This window comes from Struthio camelus, chromosome 1 (genome assembly GCF_040807025.1).
Source record: "Struthio camelus isolate bStrCam1 chromosome 1, bStrCam1.hap1, whole genome shotgun sequence".
Taxonomy (NCBI): domain Eukaryota; kingdom Metazoa; phylum Chordata; class Aves; order Struthioniformes; family Struthionidae; genus Struthio; species Struthio camelus.
In genome coordinates this window covers 69384614-69403036 of record NC_090942.1, presented here as the reverse complement: position 1 = coordinate 69403036, position 18423 = coordinate 69384614, and the positions used below count along the sequence as shown (strand labels likewise).

The 18423-nt window shown below is 37.6% G+C and overlaps 1 protein-coding gene across 20 annotated transcripts in view; it reads right to left on the bottom strand.

The window, feature by feature from the left end:
• Nucleotides 1-18423, bottom strand: part of ERC1 (ELKS/RAB6-interacting/CAST family member 1) — a 311410-nt gene that overhangs the window by 159182 nt on the left and 133805 nt on the right. For 11 of the 20 annotated variants that reach the window (XM_068947249.1, XM_068947332.1, XM_068947277.1 and 8 more), the window contains one exon: nucleotides 8421-8432. The exons of the other annotated variants lie outside the window; for them this stretch is intronic. In XM_068947249.1, coding sequence (XP_068803350.1) covers nucleotides 8421-8432 — 12 coding nt within the window. The remainder of the gene's footprint in view (nucleotides 1-8420; nucleotides 8433-18423) is intronic. 20 annotated transcript variants of the gene reach the window in all.

Below are 18423 nucleotides of genomic sequence, written 5' to 3'. Positions count from 1 at the left end.
GCACTCTGGCTTTTCAACTGCCAGTTATTGGCAGCTGTAAATTCTAGGATTAAATGAGGCTCTTCTAGTCTTCCTAAGCAGAGTGCTTTGCAACTAAAATTTCTAGCTCTTGGTTTTAAAAAAGGAGACAGAGAACTTCAAAGGATCAAGTTTGTTAGAGAACGCTTGAAAGCAGGAAACGCTGCAAATGAATAAATTTAACACCACTGTCATCTCAAAACTACAATCTTATTTGATCTGTTTTTATCAAATCTATTCATTACTGTAAATAAATTGAAACAGAATAATATTCCATATAAAAAATGTTTTTAACTGGTAAATCTGAGTCACCAGAGGGATGGAGACGGGCACTTTACTCCTGAGACCAGGAGGTTAATTAGTCAGTCAGGACAGAAAGTAAAAACCGGAAGCATTTTTTTACTTCAAGAAAATGAAACAATATTTATTTTAATAAGAAGAATGGCTGGACTATCTCCTGGACTAGAAGGAAATGAAGTAAGTTTCTCATTAAATCTATGTAGACTACTTGGAGTACTTCAACAGGAAGATTAGTTATAAAAGCTAACATATTCAACCAAAAAAGGGGCTCTCCATTGTTTGCAATTGAAGATCAAGCTATGCAGATGGAAAGCTGGTTTCAGAGGAGTCAGGATGAAAAATATTTGCCAATGACCAGTGGTAACAGGAAATGCTCTCAATCAAAGAGTAAAACATTGAGAGGAACATCAGAAATGCTCATCTGAGGTAGTAAAGTCATCTTGTGCACAGGTCAAAAATGGAATTTGATCTTCACAGTTAACACAAGAACAACAGGTAGCATTTTTACTCACAGACGCAAACTAAACACACAAGGAATAGCTTCCTAACCAGCTGAAAATCTCACAGTAAAAGAATGGTCTGCCTCAATAGGGCAGCTGAGAACTGTGTCAAGTATGCTCCATTTTATTTGCCCATAATCCGAGCAAGAGAAAGGATCTGAGAAAAAGGGATGCGAGTACTGCAAATGGAAAACAGTTCTTTCAATCTGAGTAATAACACATAATAGCATACCTGGTAACTGCAGACACAGACTGACAAACGTCCCGTCAGATCTATGGTGATTCTTGCCTTATTCTGGTCTGTGGCCAGAGGTGGATCATTTTACCTTCTATGATTCTATTAACAGCAATAAGGTTCGACAATGTGTATGTTTGGGGATGGGGAGGAAGGTGACCAAAGAAGGAGAAGGAGAAAAGGATGGAAGGAACGAGCTAATATTCTGGATAGATGAGAAACCTGGCCCAGGTACTATTGTTCTCAGGAACTATATGTGTATATAGGCAAAGTTAGAAATCTATAAAGAAAAAAAGCCTGAGCAAATAATTATTTATGAAAGGACAAGGCTATTAATATCATACTGTCACATATCATAGTGAAGTATCATCCCAGAAACCAGCAACATATTTTATTTTTTAAAATTGAGAATACAAGTGGAAATTTCAGAGAAATAAAAGTGCAGTGGGAAAAATTCACTATATTTTGGCTGCTACTTTTGTTTCGTCCAGCTGCTGTGTCATGAAACAATACACAAGTACTATTTATCTTCCGTTTTTTGATGTTAATACTATGCAGCAAATTCTCAGCAAAACCCTGAAAACCAATTTTTAAGTTTGTCCTAGAAAACAGAATCATGGAGTAATTTAGGTTGGAGGGATCTCTGCAGGTCATTTGGTCCAATCCCCTGCTCAAAGCAAGATCAACATAGAGCAGGTTACTGACTTGAGAGTAACTCCAGGAACGGAGACTCCCCAGTCTCGCTGGGCACCTCCTCCAGTATCTGACTACCCTCACCCTGATTTTTAATCCAAACTTCCCAGCTTGCAGTTTGTGCCTGTTGCCTCTTGTCCTTTCCTCAAACACCTCTGAGAAGAATCTGTCGCTGTCTTCTCTGTACCTTCTCATTAGATACTTGAAGACCACAGGACGGTCTCCCCTCAGCCTCTTCTTCTTAGAACATACCCAGTTCTCTCTGCCTCTCCTTCTATGTCATCTGCTCCAGCCCCCAAACATCTCCCTGGCCCACCGCTGCACTCACTCCGGTATCCCAATGTCTTTCGTGTTTTGGGAAGCCCCAAACCCCACATAGCACTCTAGACGCAGCTCCACAAGTGCCAAGTAGAGGGAAATTACCGCTTCCTTTGACCTGCTGCCTGTGCTTGTGCTAATACAGCCTGGCATGCAGTTGGCCTTCTCCACAGCAATGTGACACTGTTGACTAAGGGTTAACTTCTTGCTCTCCATCACTCCGAGGTGCAGTTTCTGCATATCAGCCTTCTACCAGTTGGCCCCCAACCTGCACTGATGCAGGGGGTTTATATAGGACTCTGCACTTGCCTTTATGGAACTTTGTGAGTTTTCTGTCATCCCATTTCTCCATGCTGTCAAGGTCACTGTAAATAGCAGCCCTGACCTCCAGCATATATTACCCATAACCACTCCCCCCATTTTGTTACCACTCATGAACTTTTTGAGGGTGCATTATGACTTATCATCCAAATCATTAAAAAGACATTAAACATTGCTGATGGCAGCCACAGAGAAATAACACCAGTAACCACCTGCTATTTGGACTTGGTACTCCTGATCACAAGTCTTTGAGCCAGGTAGCTCAGCCAATTTTCCACACACTTTACAGTCAGCGTCTTCAAACCACACCTTGCCAACTTGGCTATGAGCAGATAATGGGACACCATGTCAAAAGCCTTCCTACAGCCAAAATAAGCAACTTCAGCTTCTCTCCATTTGAGTCAGACACCTCATCACTGGAGGCTTGGTCAGGGCATCGCTTACCCTTGTAAACCCATACTGGCTGTTTCCTATCACTTTCTTATCCTTGATGTGCTTGGACTTAGGCTGACTGACCTTCCAGATCCAAGGATCCAGATTCCTTGGATCCTCCTTCTCATCCTTCTTGAAGATGGCATGTTGTCTACCCTTCTCCAGTCATCAAGAACCACCCCTGACAGCCATGAACTTTTGAAGGTGATAGAAAGAGTCCTCACAGTGACATCAGTCAACTCCCTCAGCAACCCTGGATGTATCTGATTCGACCCCCACGAACCTGCAAATTTCCAGTTTGCTTAAATGGTCCCTAACTTGGTCTTCCACTTCTGTGGTTAATGCTTCCCTCCCTCAGACTCTGCCTACTAGGCTCAGGGAGCTGGGCGATCTGAAAGCAGTCCTTATCAGTAAAAAGTGAGGGAGAGAATTTATGGAGCTCCTCGTACCTTTCTAGACCTTTTAAGAAGGCCTCCTGCCCACTTGTGTTTGATGTAACTACGGTATTATTGCCAAGTCCAGGGTCTGTTAAAGCCCTTGTTACTGTCACTCATGCAAATGTTCATACGAAGAATAATTTAAGACATAAATACGCACTTTGGACACATAGTGAGGGACAGCCTATTTGTTCTTACTGCAGCAGAAAAGTTACAAAAAATTAGTTCTGGCAACTAAAATTCAACCCACCTGGCTTTTATAGTTTTGATAGAAAAACAAAAAATCTCCCTATTTGTGAATAAAATTTTGCATACAATTTACCTATTAAAGAAGAAATATAACCTTTGATTGTTATTACTTTGATCAAATGTGATCTGACACAATGCATTAGTCAAAATCTTTAATGTTGCATGAAGCATGAATGATATAGATGATGGCACTCCAGATAATTTGTTAACTTTGGGATATTTTAACACAAGGATATGCTTTAAAATGAATTCTAAATACCATTCTATTTTAACATTTCAAATAGTATGGTAATAGCATGGTGTTCTGTTATATCCAAAAAAAGAAAATTGTGATGGATTGCTCTGATCCCTCAGAGCATTCCACTCAGAGCTCTTCAGAACTCACAGCATGTTGTTGACATACACCTATCTCCCCTAGTGCCATATCCCATCATGTGTCTTTCTAATGCTATCTCAGCCCTAATTCCCACAGGAAAACTGCAAGCTTATAACGAAACAATAACAACAACAACAAAAGAAAAATAACTCATCAGAGTCTCATATAATAAAACTCATTTCAGAAGATAATAGGAAAGAAATCAGGTAATAGAAGACTGAAGACAAGTGAGAATTCGAACATGATGTGCAGCTGTGAATGATTTTGTTTTGTCAAGATGCAGTGAAATAAGCCAGAAAAACAAACGGACCTGTGGCAGAAGATTTAAAGGTTCCACTTCAAATGAAGGAAGAAAGCTCTGATGATCACATTAATGAAATCTTAAAGACTATGCCAGTGATGTACTTTAAAGAAAATCACAGTTGTATTTTGCATTAAAATCATCACAGCGCAGCCTCGATAGCCAAGGAGTCAAGATTTCTTCATTTCTTCCTTTTCCCACTTGCAGATGCCTTACTTCTTCCCTTCGCTCACAAGGAATGGACCATTTTTACAAGCAAAAAGTACTTTTTATGTAAAGAATTCCATAAAGCCATTTTTGCTCTAAGTAAAATAAAAGCAAAAACATGCTAAATAGAAAATAAATATTACAAGGTCATTACTTTTTAGAGATGACTGAGTAAATGTATTTAGAAAGTCCTTTGAACACAATGTATCCAGCTCTACTGAACTAGAACTAACCATTGCTGACTCAATGTGCTAGATATTTTGATCACTGCCTGATGTGGTTAAAGACCAGCATGGTGGCAGAATGAAGACCAGAGTCCTCTGAATGTATGAAATCAAAGAGTAAGCCACACCTCCCACGAAATCTGCCCCAGATTGCCCGGGGTCTTTTTCAGTACTGAGATACATAGCTTCCTGCAGCTGTAGGATGATGTAGATGTCACAGAACGTAAATGTATTCCCATCACAATGAAAAACCCACAGTAGCATACACATCTGTTCAATTACGTGCCTGTAACTCACTACTCTGCTCTTTTTTTAAAAAAACTTTTTATGTTATGTTATCTATCATTTTCTTATAGCATGGTGCTATGTTTTAAATATTTCTTTAGTGGTCAGATGTGTTCTGTTTAGCAGAAACTTAGGAATCTGAAAAAGGACCGAGAGAATACTTATCTCAGATATAGTACTGTGTTTTCACTTTGATTTTATAAGGCTGTACTATCCTTGAGTTGCTACATTGATATTTAATTTTACATGGCCACTCATAACAGGCTTTTACTGGGACACATGCCGCTAGTGTGCACTCATCTAATCAACGAGCCACTTTGCACTTAGGAAATAAGGTCTACAGTAGTTTTTATTGCTTCCTATTGCTTCTATGTTCTCTTTGATATAGCAAAGTTTCCAGAAAACTTCTTTCTTTCAAGATGTGAATCATTTCCTTCAAAAGATGATAGTACAACTAACCATGTGACGTAAGCTATCAGAAAACATGACAGCAGAAAGCAGGGCACTAAAAGACAAGCCTCCTGTTGGATGCATCCTGCTCTTATTCCAGGAAGTAACTTTAGTTCCAGCTCTTTTTCTGTTCCAGTGCTATATTACAAAAATTAAATTGTTGACAAATATTACGTTCAACATTATTCAGCAGATAAGATGCAATGATGCGATACATTAAAGTTAAGTTAAAAAAAAAACTGAAAAAGCTAAGCTTGTTTGCTGTCCTATTTGAATTCTGAAATCCTGCTTTTGCTGTATTGAAACCGATCATTGAAAAGTTGTTGCTCATTACAGCACCTGATTTTGTCAGCCTGGATTTCTAGAGCTCATTACCTTTTTGCATTTTATAGTAATAATATCCTGACCAATTTTTTCAACTTTTGTGATGTACCTAAGAACTGCAGCATATGACTTTATGGTGTTTTTCTATTTTTTTTTAACTTTTGCAGGTAATGAGACCATAACAGTGTTCTTGGTTTTTGCTACTCTCCTGAGTTCAGCATTAGATAGTTCTATATGTAAAGCTGTCATCAACAGAGATGCTTAGCACAGACTCCTTATAGAAAATTGATTTAATCCCTGTATCTTCTAAGTCTGAGATTATTTCATTTACTATGAAACATTAAGACATCCATTTTAGGCACTTAGAATTCTAAGCAGTAAGTACCTGTGATAACAGTAATGATGATGCAGATAACACAACTATGTTCTGGTTCACTGCCTTTATCAACAAGATCGGAAAGATCTGAATAAGATCTGAAAATTCAAAAGTTTTGCGCTGATTACAGTAAGCAAATGATGAGAACAGATATAATTCAGATTATTTCTTTCTTTTTCTGGAATATAGACCTACCTAATATTTTTCCATAAGTTCACTTCTTTTTCAGGAAGGGACATTTGTTTTCATATCAGAAAAAAAGCAACTGCCATTACACCACTAAGAGAAAAATAAAATTATGGCTCCTGTAGTAGCTTCTAATGTAGAAGCTAACTTCAGGGAATAGCTACTTCTTCATATGCTGAAGCTAATAGTAATCAGGCAAACAATAAAATGTATGGAAAGAAAATGAGCTGTACTGCAACCTCTGTAATTTTCCTGCTTGTCCTTATGAGAATCTCTTAACTGTGTTTCTGGCCAGCAGGAATTGTACAGTTCCCAAAGCAGTGACTCCACCTACTCCCTTACACTCTTGATTTATTTCAACAGGTTTATGAAAATTTCAGCACCTAGCTATCCTAAAAATCAATCTGAAAAAACAATAAAACCATCAAGAAACTATGAAATCAGAACAGACAATTTCTTTAATGATGTCTTATCTATCAGAAAACTCTCCAAAAATTGTAATACTTGGCCACTCAAACTCCAGTCATATCTTCTCTTGCCACGTTTTACAGTATGCTCTAAATGACAGAAATAAAAATTATGGACAGTTTGGTGGAGGAAAGAGAAACTACGGCAATCCTCAGAAAAATAAAATAAAATAAAACAAAACAGTTCCCTCTCCTATCCATTATATCCGGCACAGGTGCATGTATTGACAAAAGCTTACAGCCATAAGGACTGAAGCAGAAGTATCTCTGACAGGTAGCTTTTATAAATTTTAGGACTTCACTGGCCAAATAAAGCACATCAAACTCAACCCACAGTGGCAGCTAGCAAATACAGACTATACAATATAACTACTGCTCATGCAAGAAAAGATACTACATGTATTTCACAAGAGAATGCTCACAAGGCTGAAAAGCTTCCTGGCAGTTCTGTTCTCTGGGATCTGAAAAAAGAGGATCATTCAAGGCTAGCCCTTCTCTCACCAACAAGTACAAGCATGCAAATACAACACACTGAACACAGAGGATATTGATGGACCAACAACATGATTAACTTCCAATCTTTTTCCAGTTTGTGGGAGGAAGCAAAATACCCAGCCAATGCCACAAGTGCAACTTCTGTGCCAAACCAAGGTCAGAATGCTGACACAATTTAAAGGCGTCAGCAGCATCACAACATCATGGGATTCCATTTACCACTACATTTTTCACAGTGTTAATCAGGAATAGAAAAGCCAGACATTGGTCGATAAGTCAGAACTTCAGTCATTAAGTGGTGGCTTTCTGGGCAAAGATGCTGCCTAAAACAATTAGAGTCATTCTCTCATCAGCAGTCACAGCTGGTATCTACCAAACAGACTTTATCTGTCAGCAAAGACAAGAATCCAAAATGGTTTCAAAGCTTTTTAAAGGTAACTGTCGGTCATTAGATCATGTACTCTGACCTCTTATGTTATATAGGCCATAGAAGTTAACTCCTCTATTGAAATCCAAAAATCCCTGTTTAATAACTACTTAAAAAAAATTCTAAAACTGAGTCACAATTTAAAGACTTCCAAACATCTCGTCCCTTGGTAGTTTTTTTTCTAGTAGTTTATCACTTTGTACCTTCAACACATTCATCTTCTTGCTAATTTACTTATCATAACTTCTAATCCTGGATTCTTTCTCAGTTAAAGCACTGAATACGTGCTGCACAACAAGCTCAAAGTGCACCAAAACTAGCTCTGCAACACCACTACAAGGTTTCAGACACAGATGCAATGACAAAAATGCAACATTTAACAAAGTGTGCATGACTAGTATTTAAAGCAACTACTTTTGCGCTCAACAGCATGTATCAGAGAATTTGATCAAGTCTTTTTTCTTCAAGAAACAGATAAAACTAAGAATATTTAAACTGTATTGCTTCAAATTCCTGATCCTGCAGCTCTTTGAAAGCCCTCATTAGTGAGTCTTTCCCCTTGTTTGCCAGTGTGCTACAACTTTGGTTTACGTGGTTTTGATACAGATTCTTTCCTTCAAGTCCAAGTTTCTTCTAATTGTGTACCTTATCCAACCCACCCTCCTACCCAGAGTGGATCAAATCTCTGATCTTTTATTTTATGGATCATGTAATTTAATGCACAATCTTTTGTGAGATCTCAGTTTTAGCTTAACATACAATAGTCTGATAAACACCCTTATTAAAAGTGGATACTGACCTTGAGGTGAAGCTGAAGGAAGCAGCAAATCCAGGAAGGAGATGCGAAAGAGAAAGAGTTAGAGTTTGTGAAAACAGTGCCCAGAGATAACAGAGTTCAAGAATACAGGACAAAACAAGCAGATCTAAATTAGGTAATGACACACAGACACGTAACTTTTCACAAACACAGAGCTGCACGTTTTACAGACATCTGATAAAAAAAATTTAAATTAGATTACACCATTTCACTTAGATGCAACTTTCTGTACATAAAATAATCCCTAATACGTAACAGTTCTTGAAAAAGGGGAATCAATCAACTTTAGAAAAGTTTAGATTTATATCACAACACTAGCAGGCAACCTTCTTCAAGAAGCCTAAGTAAGTTTTTGAAAATGTGGAGGTTGATTAGCTGAGATGAAACAAGAATCCTGAGGTGTTCCTTTATGCCATCTTCTTATAGGGACTTACTTTTCTCTCCATGAGTAAGAAAGACATTTTATCACTTACATTGTTGATGACCTAGACTTGTCAGAGGTGAATAGAAGGAAAAAAAACAAACACGGAGTAAGACTTTGAGTCTTAGTTTATCTTGTCAAAGTTAAAGTTCATCCTTCTTAGTTTTGACATTGAAGTAATCTTTCCAAAAGATTACCACAACCAACCAAAAAAAAAGCATCTGCCCCTTCTGCCTATGTTGTTGCTATCTTAATTCTCCCATAGAAGGTGCAATCTAAAATCAATAATGACCAAACAGGCATATGTGACAGTTCTCTCCAACATCGTTCAACAGCACGATTGACTAAGACAAAATGCTGGAGTTCCCTGTATAACATGAGGTCCCGTAGGTTCATTATTGCTTTTTTCATTTATCTCCAATATCTTTTCATAGGCATCTGCTGTCAATTTCACTGATAACAGCAATATAAGTCAACCAAGAGTCATAAATAGTGATTTTTTCATTTGATTTTAAACTCTATTCTTTTTCAGCAAACAGGAGATAGGAAAAGTGAACGTCCTGTTCCTGCCAAAAATGTCAATTTGGCTTCTACATTGTAAGTTTACATCTCCCATGGCAAGATTTCACTACATAAAGGCCTACAGGAAGAATATGGTCTGGAGAGAAATATTTCTATAGAATAGCCCAGCTACTATACAGTTTATTACTTTTTGCATAAGTAACTGTATAAACAAAATTTAACGTTCTTATTTCTGGCATATATTTTATGAACAGCAGTGTCAGTATATCAAATTTGTACAAGCAGCATTTTTAAAGTGAGGTACAGCTGAGAAGTGTACTGTTGGTATAAAAAAGATAAACCAGTCTAAAGACAATTTTCTTTGTCTTTTGAGCTAATATTCTTCCAATCTAGTTCTTAAGGAATAGTTGTTGTAGAAGCTGTACTAATTGGCGATTTCAGGAAAGATGAGACTTGCAAAAGCCAAAGTTACCACACGCTCACTGTACGATTAAGTCATAATGTTCCAAAAGCTTCAATTAATTCATATGGAAAACTGTGCAACTGTAACAACCCTGACTGAAATCCAAGCATACTTTCCTGAAGTGAACTGTGGAACTACAACTGGTCAAATAAGCTTAGCAAAAGAAGAAAAAAAAGGGAGAAGAATTGCTTGGCTAGATAAGGGACTAAATAAGGTAGGAAAAAAAGGATCTTGGTCTTTTTTATTGAATTCAGATTACGCAGGTTTAGAACTCGCATTTTGTGTTTCAGAGACCCTTAGTAGTTACTGTTTCCATTGTGATGAAATTATGGCATTGTTTCCTTCATTATAACAGCGGAAAAAAGGTTCAGTATAGAATTCAGGATGGCCATGTAGAATTTCAATGACCCAGTCTCTTCTTTCAACTGGCACTGAAGGTAGCCTCTTTCGCTAGCACAAGATCAAGGTAAAACAGTATCTGAAAAGCTATGCTGAGGTCACTCGCAATTTTCTCTATAGTACAGAAATGTTATTTAGCCAGCTGCACAAGCTTTGTACGGAGAATAATTATTGCTGCATCTTCATTCTGTTACAGACTAAATTCTTCCTTATTAAAAAAAAAAGCAATTGCTAACTGCTTTTTCATGTTTTTTATAAGGGTTTGAAATATTAAAAAAATATGAACTAGGATTTTAGGATAATATTAACACGTATCCAAAGAGAAATGAAGAACACGTCAGTTTTCTTGGCAAGTACGTTATAATTAAAAGAAAATCTGGAAATGTGCTGCTGCTTAAAAACTAAAAATGTGCCAGACATCCAGAATTGCCATCTATTAGGAGAGGAAATGCCGATCTGCTCTGGATTTGGGGGTGAGATCTCAGGACGGGGAGGCTACATCAGTGAAATTGAGCAGAGGAGCACAACAAGCATTTGCCCCAGAAAGCAGGCCCAAGCAAGCAGCGTCAGACACACAAGGAGCCAGGGTCATTATAGAGCAAAGGACTCATTTTCGCTTTGCGCTGTTTCCCTTCGAGTAAGCGCGCCCACTCGCAGCCCTCCCGACAAGATCCAGCCGCAGCTCTTCTGCCCAGCCCCATTAATTGTGTACTCTGATGCAACAGTGCCACAGGGGGACAATACAGTTGTAACATCAAAAGGTCGTCTCGGAGAAATCCGTTCGCTTTATAAATCCTATCTCGTTTACTTTAAAGATACGGCCAATTTACATCTGATTCCTGGGGGTAGCTCAAAAAATTTGGATGTGTACACGTCAGTATCTCAAATAATAAAAAAGCTTATGGAAGGCTTCCTAGTCAACCTCTGAATTCCACCTGCCGGACAGGGTGCGATTGTGTATATTTAATATGGCTTCACAGTTCCCTCAAAGTTGTCGTACAGGGAAGAATACACATTTGTTCTTCCTTATGTCAATCTTGAAAGGCTATTTATGTTTACCACTTTTGACAGCTTTTATTGGTGAAAAGAAAGATGGCTGGTCTTTTCCTTTCATCTTAGCAGATTCTAAAAGGGATGGGGGGAAAGAGACAGAGAGAGACAGAGGATGCATGTGCGCCTGCCTGCACACAGGCACGCACGTATCTAAGAGCACAAACATGACTACTGGTGGTCAGGGAACACTTTGTCACTTGCATACTGGCTCCTACAGGATTTTCCTTCTTGTTCTTACTGTACTCCACAGACTACAGAGAGGTCTGTCACTTTTATTTTTACTGTATCAGTAGTGCAAAAAGGGATTTTTTTTTTTTTACTAGTTTGTGAATAAAGGATACACTGATATAGCTTGCAGATGTTGACTAAACAAAGTTACAAGAAAGCTTTTGATGTGATGTATTCAAGGCAGATAACAATGAAACTGATATGCAAACAACCAGGCTGCATTATTTATCTAATTTCTTTCTAATTTTATAATTATCTTAATTACATCACAGGACTGATATTCTAGTGATCTAGCAGTTGTATTGCACGATATTTGCTAAGTAAAACCCATCACTATTACAATGCAGACAGAGTTTAAACCATCAGATGACAACTCCTATATTCACTATGGATAATAGACTTAGGCCTGCAAGACATAGCTGATAACCACCTTGACTTAATGGTAAAAACAAACAGAATTTTTCCTACCAAATTTCCTGTAGCATTAAAGAAGCCTTTATAAAAGCACACAATCAATGCTTCTCTCTGCTCATAAGTATTTCTCTCATGCAAGATGCTTCTTGGAGGATCCAGGATCAGGTCCTCAGTCTGCAGAAATGCAGATCAACAATTGCTTTCAGCCCATTGCTGAATTTAACAAAGGAGATAGTCTGTACCCAGTTCATTAGAGATGAATGGCTCCGTTCAAAAGTGTCAGTCCTGCCTCATCGAGCATGGAAATAATCTCGGAGCAAGTACTTCGCCTTAGGTTCAATGATGGCGTATCACATCGAGTGCTTTCAGCCAGTGTCTGCAGCAGCCCAGACCTCTCGATATGTGAAGGGTTGGACTAATCAGGGTTCTCTGACTTTAATTTTTTAAATAGTTGTTTTTGCAGTAACACAGCATTTTAGTTGCCCTGATAACACAGGAAAATGGAGAGAATGGGAAATAAAGAACAGTTAAAGGCAAAATGGAAAAAGGATATCCTTTGATAATAAAAAGGTGAGGATGGATTGAGAAGTCGCCATAAAACCACTGTGATAGCTTTTAATCCGGCACTCTTTACAAATGGATTTGTAATTACTGGCAATCTCACTCTCTCTTTTTTCTTTTTTTAAGATGCTTCAAAAGTGTTCAGTGAGTTTAGGTGTTGATCATAAGACACCTTAACAAAGGTTAACTTTCATAAGGCAAACCTCTGCCTTCTGAAAATCAGAATACTTTCAAATGTCTAAAGTTAAATACCTGTGAGTAAAGAGGCCCAAGAAACAACAGTCTTTTTCTAAATATATGCCTTATACTCTTGGCTGTTTAGAGCAGCTATGTTGATATAAAATATATTACTTTTTCCTCTGTGAAACTTCAGGCGGGACTTCAGACCTAATGTTCATTTTGTATGAAGGTAAAGCAAGATCAAAAAGAAAGAAACGACTTCTTTCTTACCTACCTCCTTACCTACCATTTCCTACCTTGGAAATGATGAAAATCTTAATATATAATAGATTTGTAAGCTCAGAGACGGAGCTGGAAGTACTAAATACAGGTCTGACCACGTATTTGCATCAAGACCTTGTTCTCAGTTGCTTGTCATTCTGCCTAATATTAACAAATTGTGCTCAAATTTTCTGTGACAGGTGTCAGCTTCAGCCTGTTTTTGGGAAGGGACAATTTCTGCTACATTCTTCAGACAAAAAGGCAATTTTCTTGTGGAAAAAAAAACTGTCATATGGTTACAGACACTGCATGCTGAGATGAAAGGTGAATTAATATTACATGGCGGTCTTAATTTTGGAATGTCCTAAGTTTTGTGATCAACTTTAGAATCTTAACATTCACTTAATCTAGTGATTTTTGAGGGGAAGGGGATGGGAATCTTTGTACTTTGAAGGATGGAGGAGAAAAAAAGAGGGAGAAAATGTGAGAAAAGGAAAGAGAGCACGAGTATGTCTATGGGTGCGCATGCATACGAAAATATGGTTAAGAAGAACAACAGTTTAATTCTGCCTTGTATTAATACTATGCAATCATGATATGACTAGATTCAGTTTACTTTTATGATTTATCCTACCAAAATGGAGGGAAGTATTTTAAAGAGATATTTTTAAGTGATAGCTTTAAAGTGATGATTAATTATTTTAATTTTTCCTTTGTCCAAAGCAAGAGTTGGATTTATTTTTGGAGGACTTTAATGGGCCTTCCCATATGATAATATGGAATTACAGTCATACCATCTCTTAAGGTGAACTTTAACTGCGATGATTATGATGCCATAAACATCTTTAAAAAAATTAACAAAATCCCTTACACTTTAAATTACTTATATGCGCTGATGGAGCTCCTGCTTAGGAATTCTGCTTTAAAATTATTAAAAATTTCTCACAAATACCCAACTGGGAAATCAAAGAGAATTATAAGATGCAAACAGTTGTTTGAAAATATGTATTTCAACTTCCAATTGTTGACGTAAGAAAAGCAAAGGGCATAATTTACTAGTATTGTTTCCTTCACACTGTTCTAGAAAACCATAAAGCTGCCGAAACATGCAGTTAATTTCTCTCTCCCTCTACACTTCACAGATCACTGTACAAACACATCACCATCTTATAGACATACAGAACAAGATACTCCCTTCTACCATTCTCATTTTTCACCATTCTCTCCAGATCACCCTATGTTTTGGAACCTTCTATTTACTGTTGAGAATATTTGGTTCAGAAATACTTAAATATTTACACATCCAAAAGTTGAAGATTTATCCTGGAACAGGACATCCTTAAATTATTTTTAGAAAAACTCACCAAAATCTGTCTCTTAAAACAGTCATCATGTGCAACTGTCCTTAACGGGACTGATGATATTCCAAAGCCGGACACTTCCTTTGTTCCCAAATAAAATAAAGTCAAGTTACCTTCAGGAAAAAAAGGTGGTGTCCTATCTCTTTAGGAGAATTATCTATCATATATAGTGAACATCTCAACTAAATTCAATTTCAAGTCTGTAACTGGAACCAGGGCTTCCACATATATATGCCTTCAGTGCTTACTTCTGAAACAACACATTCATATCTATTTATCATCACCTCTCATATATAGTATAGAGAGTCATTTATTGTATCTGTAAAAAATATACACATACAAACACATCGTTGTCTAAACTACCTATCTAAGGACTGTGACGGCCATATGCCAGACAATTAGCATCATCCTTCATTTTTTTTCTCTTCTAGTTTTTTTCTTCCTCACTACAGGATAATAATCACAGTGAGATGTAAGAATGAGGCAATGCTGACCTCTGTCAATGATACACTTTAGAGCACCTGAGTTGTAGCTGGTTCAGGCAGAATCGATAGTAGAGATTAGAACCAAAAACAAAACACAGCAGAAAATCAGAATAAAAAGCAACAGCTTCTGCAAAGTTTAAATCATGGAGGCTAGCAGCAAGCCTACTTGGGACTGTGGTTGTGACTAGTGTGACGGGCCTTGAACGCACAGATTGTTAGCACCGTACTTGACATAACTAGCTCCTGTTTAATCTAGAAAAAAAAAAAAAAAGCATAATTGCAGCAGACCCAAACAGCAGCAGCAGCAGCCGGGCAGCCAACAGTGACATTCCATCCCGGTATGAAAGAGCAGCCTTATTTAACACTCACTTTCCCAGGAAGTCCCACACAAACCCCCCTACGTGTTGCGGTGCAGGGACTGACACCTGGTAGGGAGGGTACAATTTGCGGGAGGCGTGCTTTCTGAGAAAAGGCATAGTCCAAAAAAAAAAAAAAATCCCACATATACAAAACAAAACAACTCATAGGTCCAGAACAGGACAATAGAAACGGAAAGAAAAAGTGAGGAAGGAAACAAAACACAGAATGAGAAGTTACAGACAGAGAGGAGATTATGGAATGGCAGTATAAAGAGCAAACAGTTAGTAAAAAGAAAGTGAATAACCAGACACCTACAACACCCTCTATAACACCACAATCAGGGGACAGAAACAAAACTTGTCAAGCTGTTCACCCACAAGAGGAAGTGTGGATTTACAGTCCTTCTCCCCACAAGGAAAAACAAAATCCTACCACAGAGAACACAAATTAAATGAGCTGGTGCTTTAAATCTGATGTTGACTCTAGAGCATTTCTCAAACTTTTGCATAGCATGCACTGCATTTAATACATTATTTTTAAATAACGTTCCTCCCATTCACTGTCGAAGAACAACCCCCTCAGCCAGTAATTACAACAGTGAGTAAAGAGTGAAAGCATTTCCCTCTTTATTTTAATCTGATCTGAAGACAATTTTGTCATCTTTGAAAAGGCATAAGACAGCAGCCTTCTGCTTTTCATTTCATCTCCTCCTATGCTTTTCTCCTTCGCCATTTACCTGCACATAATTTCCTGACACTTGGCTCATTTCTTCTCTTCTATGGATGACGCCACGTTATTATTTCTCCTCCCATGCCATGTGGTCTAGTTGTCATTTAAAATTAGTGTGAGGAAATACTCCAGGGAGGGACTCCTTCTCTTGAAAATTCCCATTTTCTTTAATACATTTAGTCTCTGAATGTGACTTACTACTTCTCACCTTGCTCTTGGTGTTACAGTAAGAATCTGTAACAGAGGCAGCTATCTTTGCTCTTGCTTGTTGACCAATGGTTCTGCAAGCACCAAGCTTCTTTTTATACAGAAGAGTTTGAACAGCTGTAGAAGCATCAGACAGCAAGATAATTTCTAGCTCACTCTGCACGGACCACAGCTTTGGAAGGCCTTTCCAAAGGCAAAATTATCTGTTCTTTTCAGAAGATCGAGACTATAGCTCTAGAACTTCCATATAAAACATGTATGGATATCTCAGTTCAGCATGAAAGAATGCTTTATAAAAGAGCACAGTAGACAAAACCAGAACCAACCTATACATTTAATAGGCATCTTAAAACCTCTGCTCATGTATAAACAAATAAATAAATAAGTAATAAGAAAAAAGCTTTCAGAGAAGAGGAGGGTGTGTGTTGTTTTCAACTAACTAAGGCCAAACAGAAAGTTCAGCAACTATTCAGAAAATGAGAAGTTATTGTGAAAACCTCCCTATAAAGACCGAAGTCTTGAAATTTTTTTTTCCAGTGCTCTGATTATATTACAGTTCCATCTGAAAAATCATGTTGGGAATTGATACTGTGCTAATTCATCACACTCAACACTATTCACCTTAGCTCTCCAGACCTGTAAGGTTTTTTCCATGCCTATTTACCAGGCTTAGAGAATGTGAATGCTCTTAGATTTTTCTTCCTTGTTTTACATGGCTGCAGGCAGTCACACAATCACAAAAGTAATCTTTTCTTTGACGTAGCTGAAACAATATAGAAAATCAGTACACTAGAATCCCACCTATTCAAATTACTAGAAACAAAAGAAGAAATATTCTATTCAATCTCAACATTGGCAGAAACAAGCTAGAAAGCAAGCTAAAAAGAGAAGAGGGCCACTTATTTTTATTTGCTCTTAAGAGCAAAGATCAGGTGGTAAGAAGGAATGGGTAGCACTGAATAGTTAGAGCATTCCATCAAATTGTTAGCAAATGATGTCCAGTTGTTTTGGGGTTTTATGCTTTCATTGACATAGCAAGAGTGTGGTCTGTGACTGTTAAACAGCAAGAACCTACCACTGTAACATGAAAAACTTAATAATTGCATCACGGATCTCTGAAACTGCATCCTTTCAAAGCAAAAGTTGCTTTGTAAGTCTGTGAAGACTGGGTGCCAATGCCTTTATCTCTAAAAGAGACAAAGGCCCAGCCTCATTTCCCTTCTTTTTTATTTTTGTTTTATAGACTATAAACTCATTTTATTATAGGCCATCTATATGACTGACACTGCAGGTCCCAAGTTTGACTACGAATGCTAATGTAACAAAAAAAAAAAAGGCTTTTATCGAAAATTTGCATAAAATAAAATGCTCCTCCTGCCACTCCAATCTTCTCTAGAGATCAGGTTATGAAGAAAGATGAATACTTCCAGCTTGCTTTTCCTAAACAGGTAATTACCCTTGCACACAAAAAAGAATCAAAGCACTAAGAACATATTTCCTCCTCGTACATTATTTCTATTTGAAGTGTGATGGCTATTTCCTGAGCCCTAGTCAGCTTGCCTGCCCTAGGATGGTGACACAGTGAACTCTATGCCTGAGATGGGCATCTGTAGGGGATCTGGAAAAACACGCAGAAAAATATGACATAGAACTGCTATTTAGCTTTCCTCATGTCTATACTTAAATGTAGCTATTCTATCGACCTATTGCCTAAATGCTCTGCTGAATACAGAATGTATCAAAAGACTGAAAGTTATATCGCTTAGAAAATAAGGAAGATGGACAAAAAGAATGCATCCTCAGTTTCAGGAGTTCAAGCTTATACCATGCCGTGGAGAGAATTTTGGTTAAAATAAAATAATAAAGTAAATTAACAGGATGCTATTTACAATCACAAAGAGAGAAAAAAACGTAACTGACATGCTGAACTGTTTCAAAGCAGTGTCACTTTCAAGAAAATCAAAATGCATCCTACCAAAAGCTATGGCTGGTAAAGTCATTCAGTTCAGTAGGTTCATCACAGTATAATCAATTGCTCTGATTTTAGTTAGCACATTCAGAGAGTCTTCTTCCCAGAGGATTTATCATTCGAATTTCCTTGCACAGGATGAAGGAAGAGAAATGTGAAGGCATATAGCAGATGCAGAAGAAAGGAATTAGAAGAGTTACCTGGACCTTCTAGTTAATTCTTTCTCTGAACATAGTAAAAACAGAAAGTCAGATCCCTAAAGGTGGACTTAGTATTTATTAGCAAGACTTCTTAGAAAAAACTTTTCAAATTTTTCAGAGGAACCCGCAATTTGACTATCATCAAGCCAGGGAATGGTTACCACCGGCATCA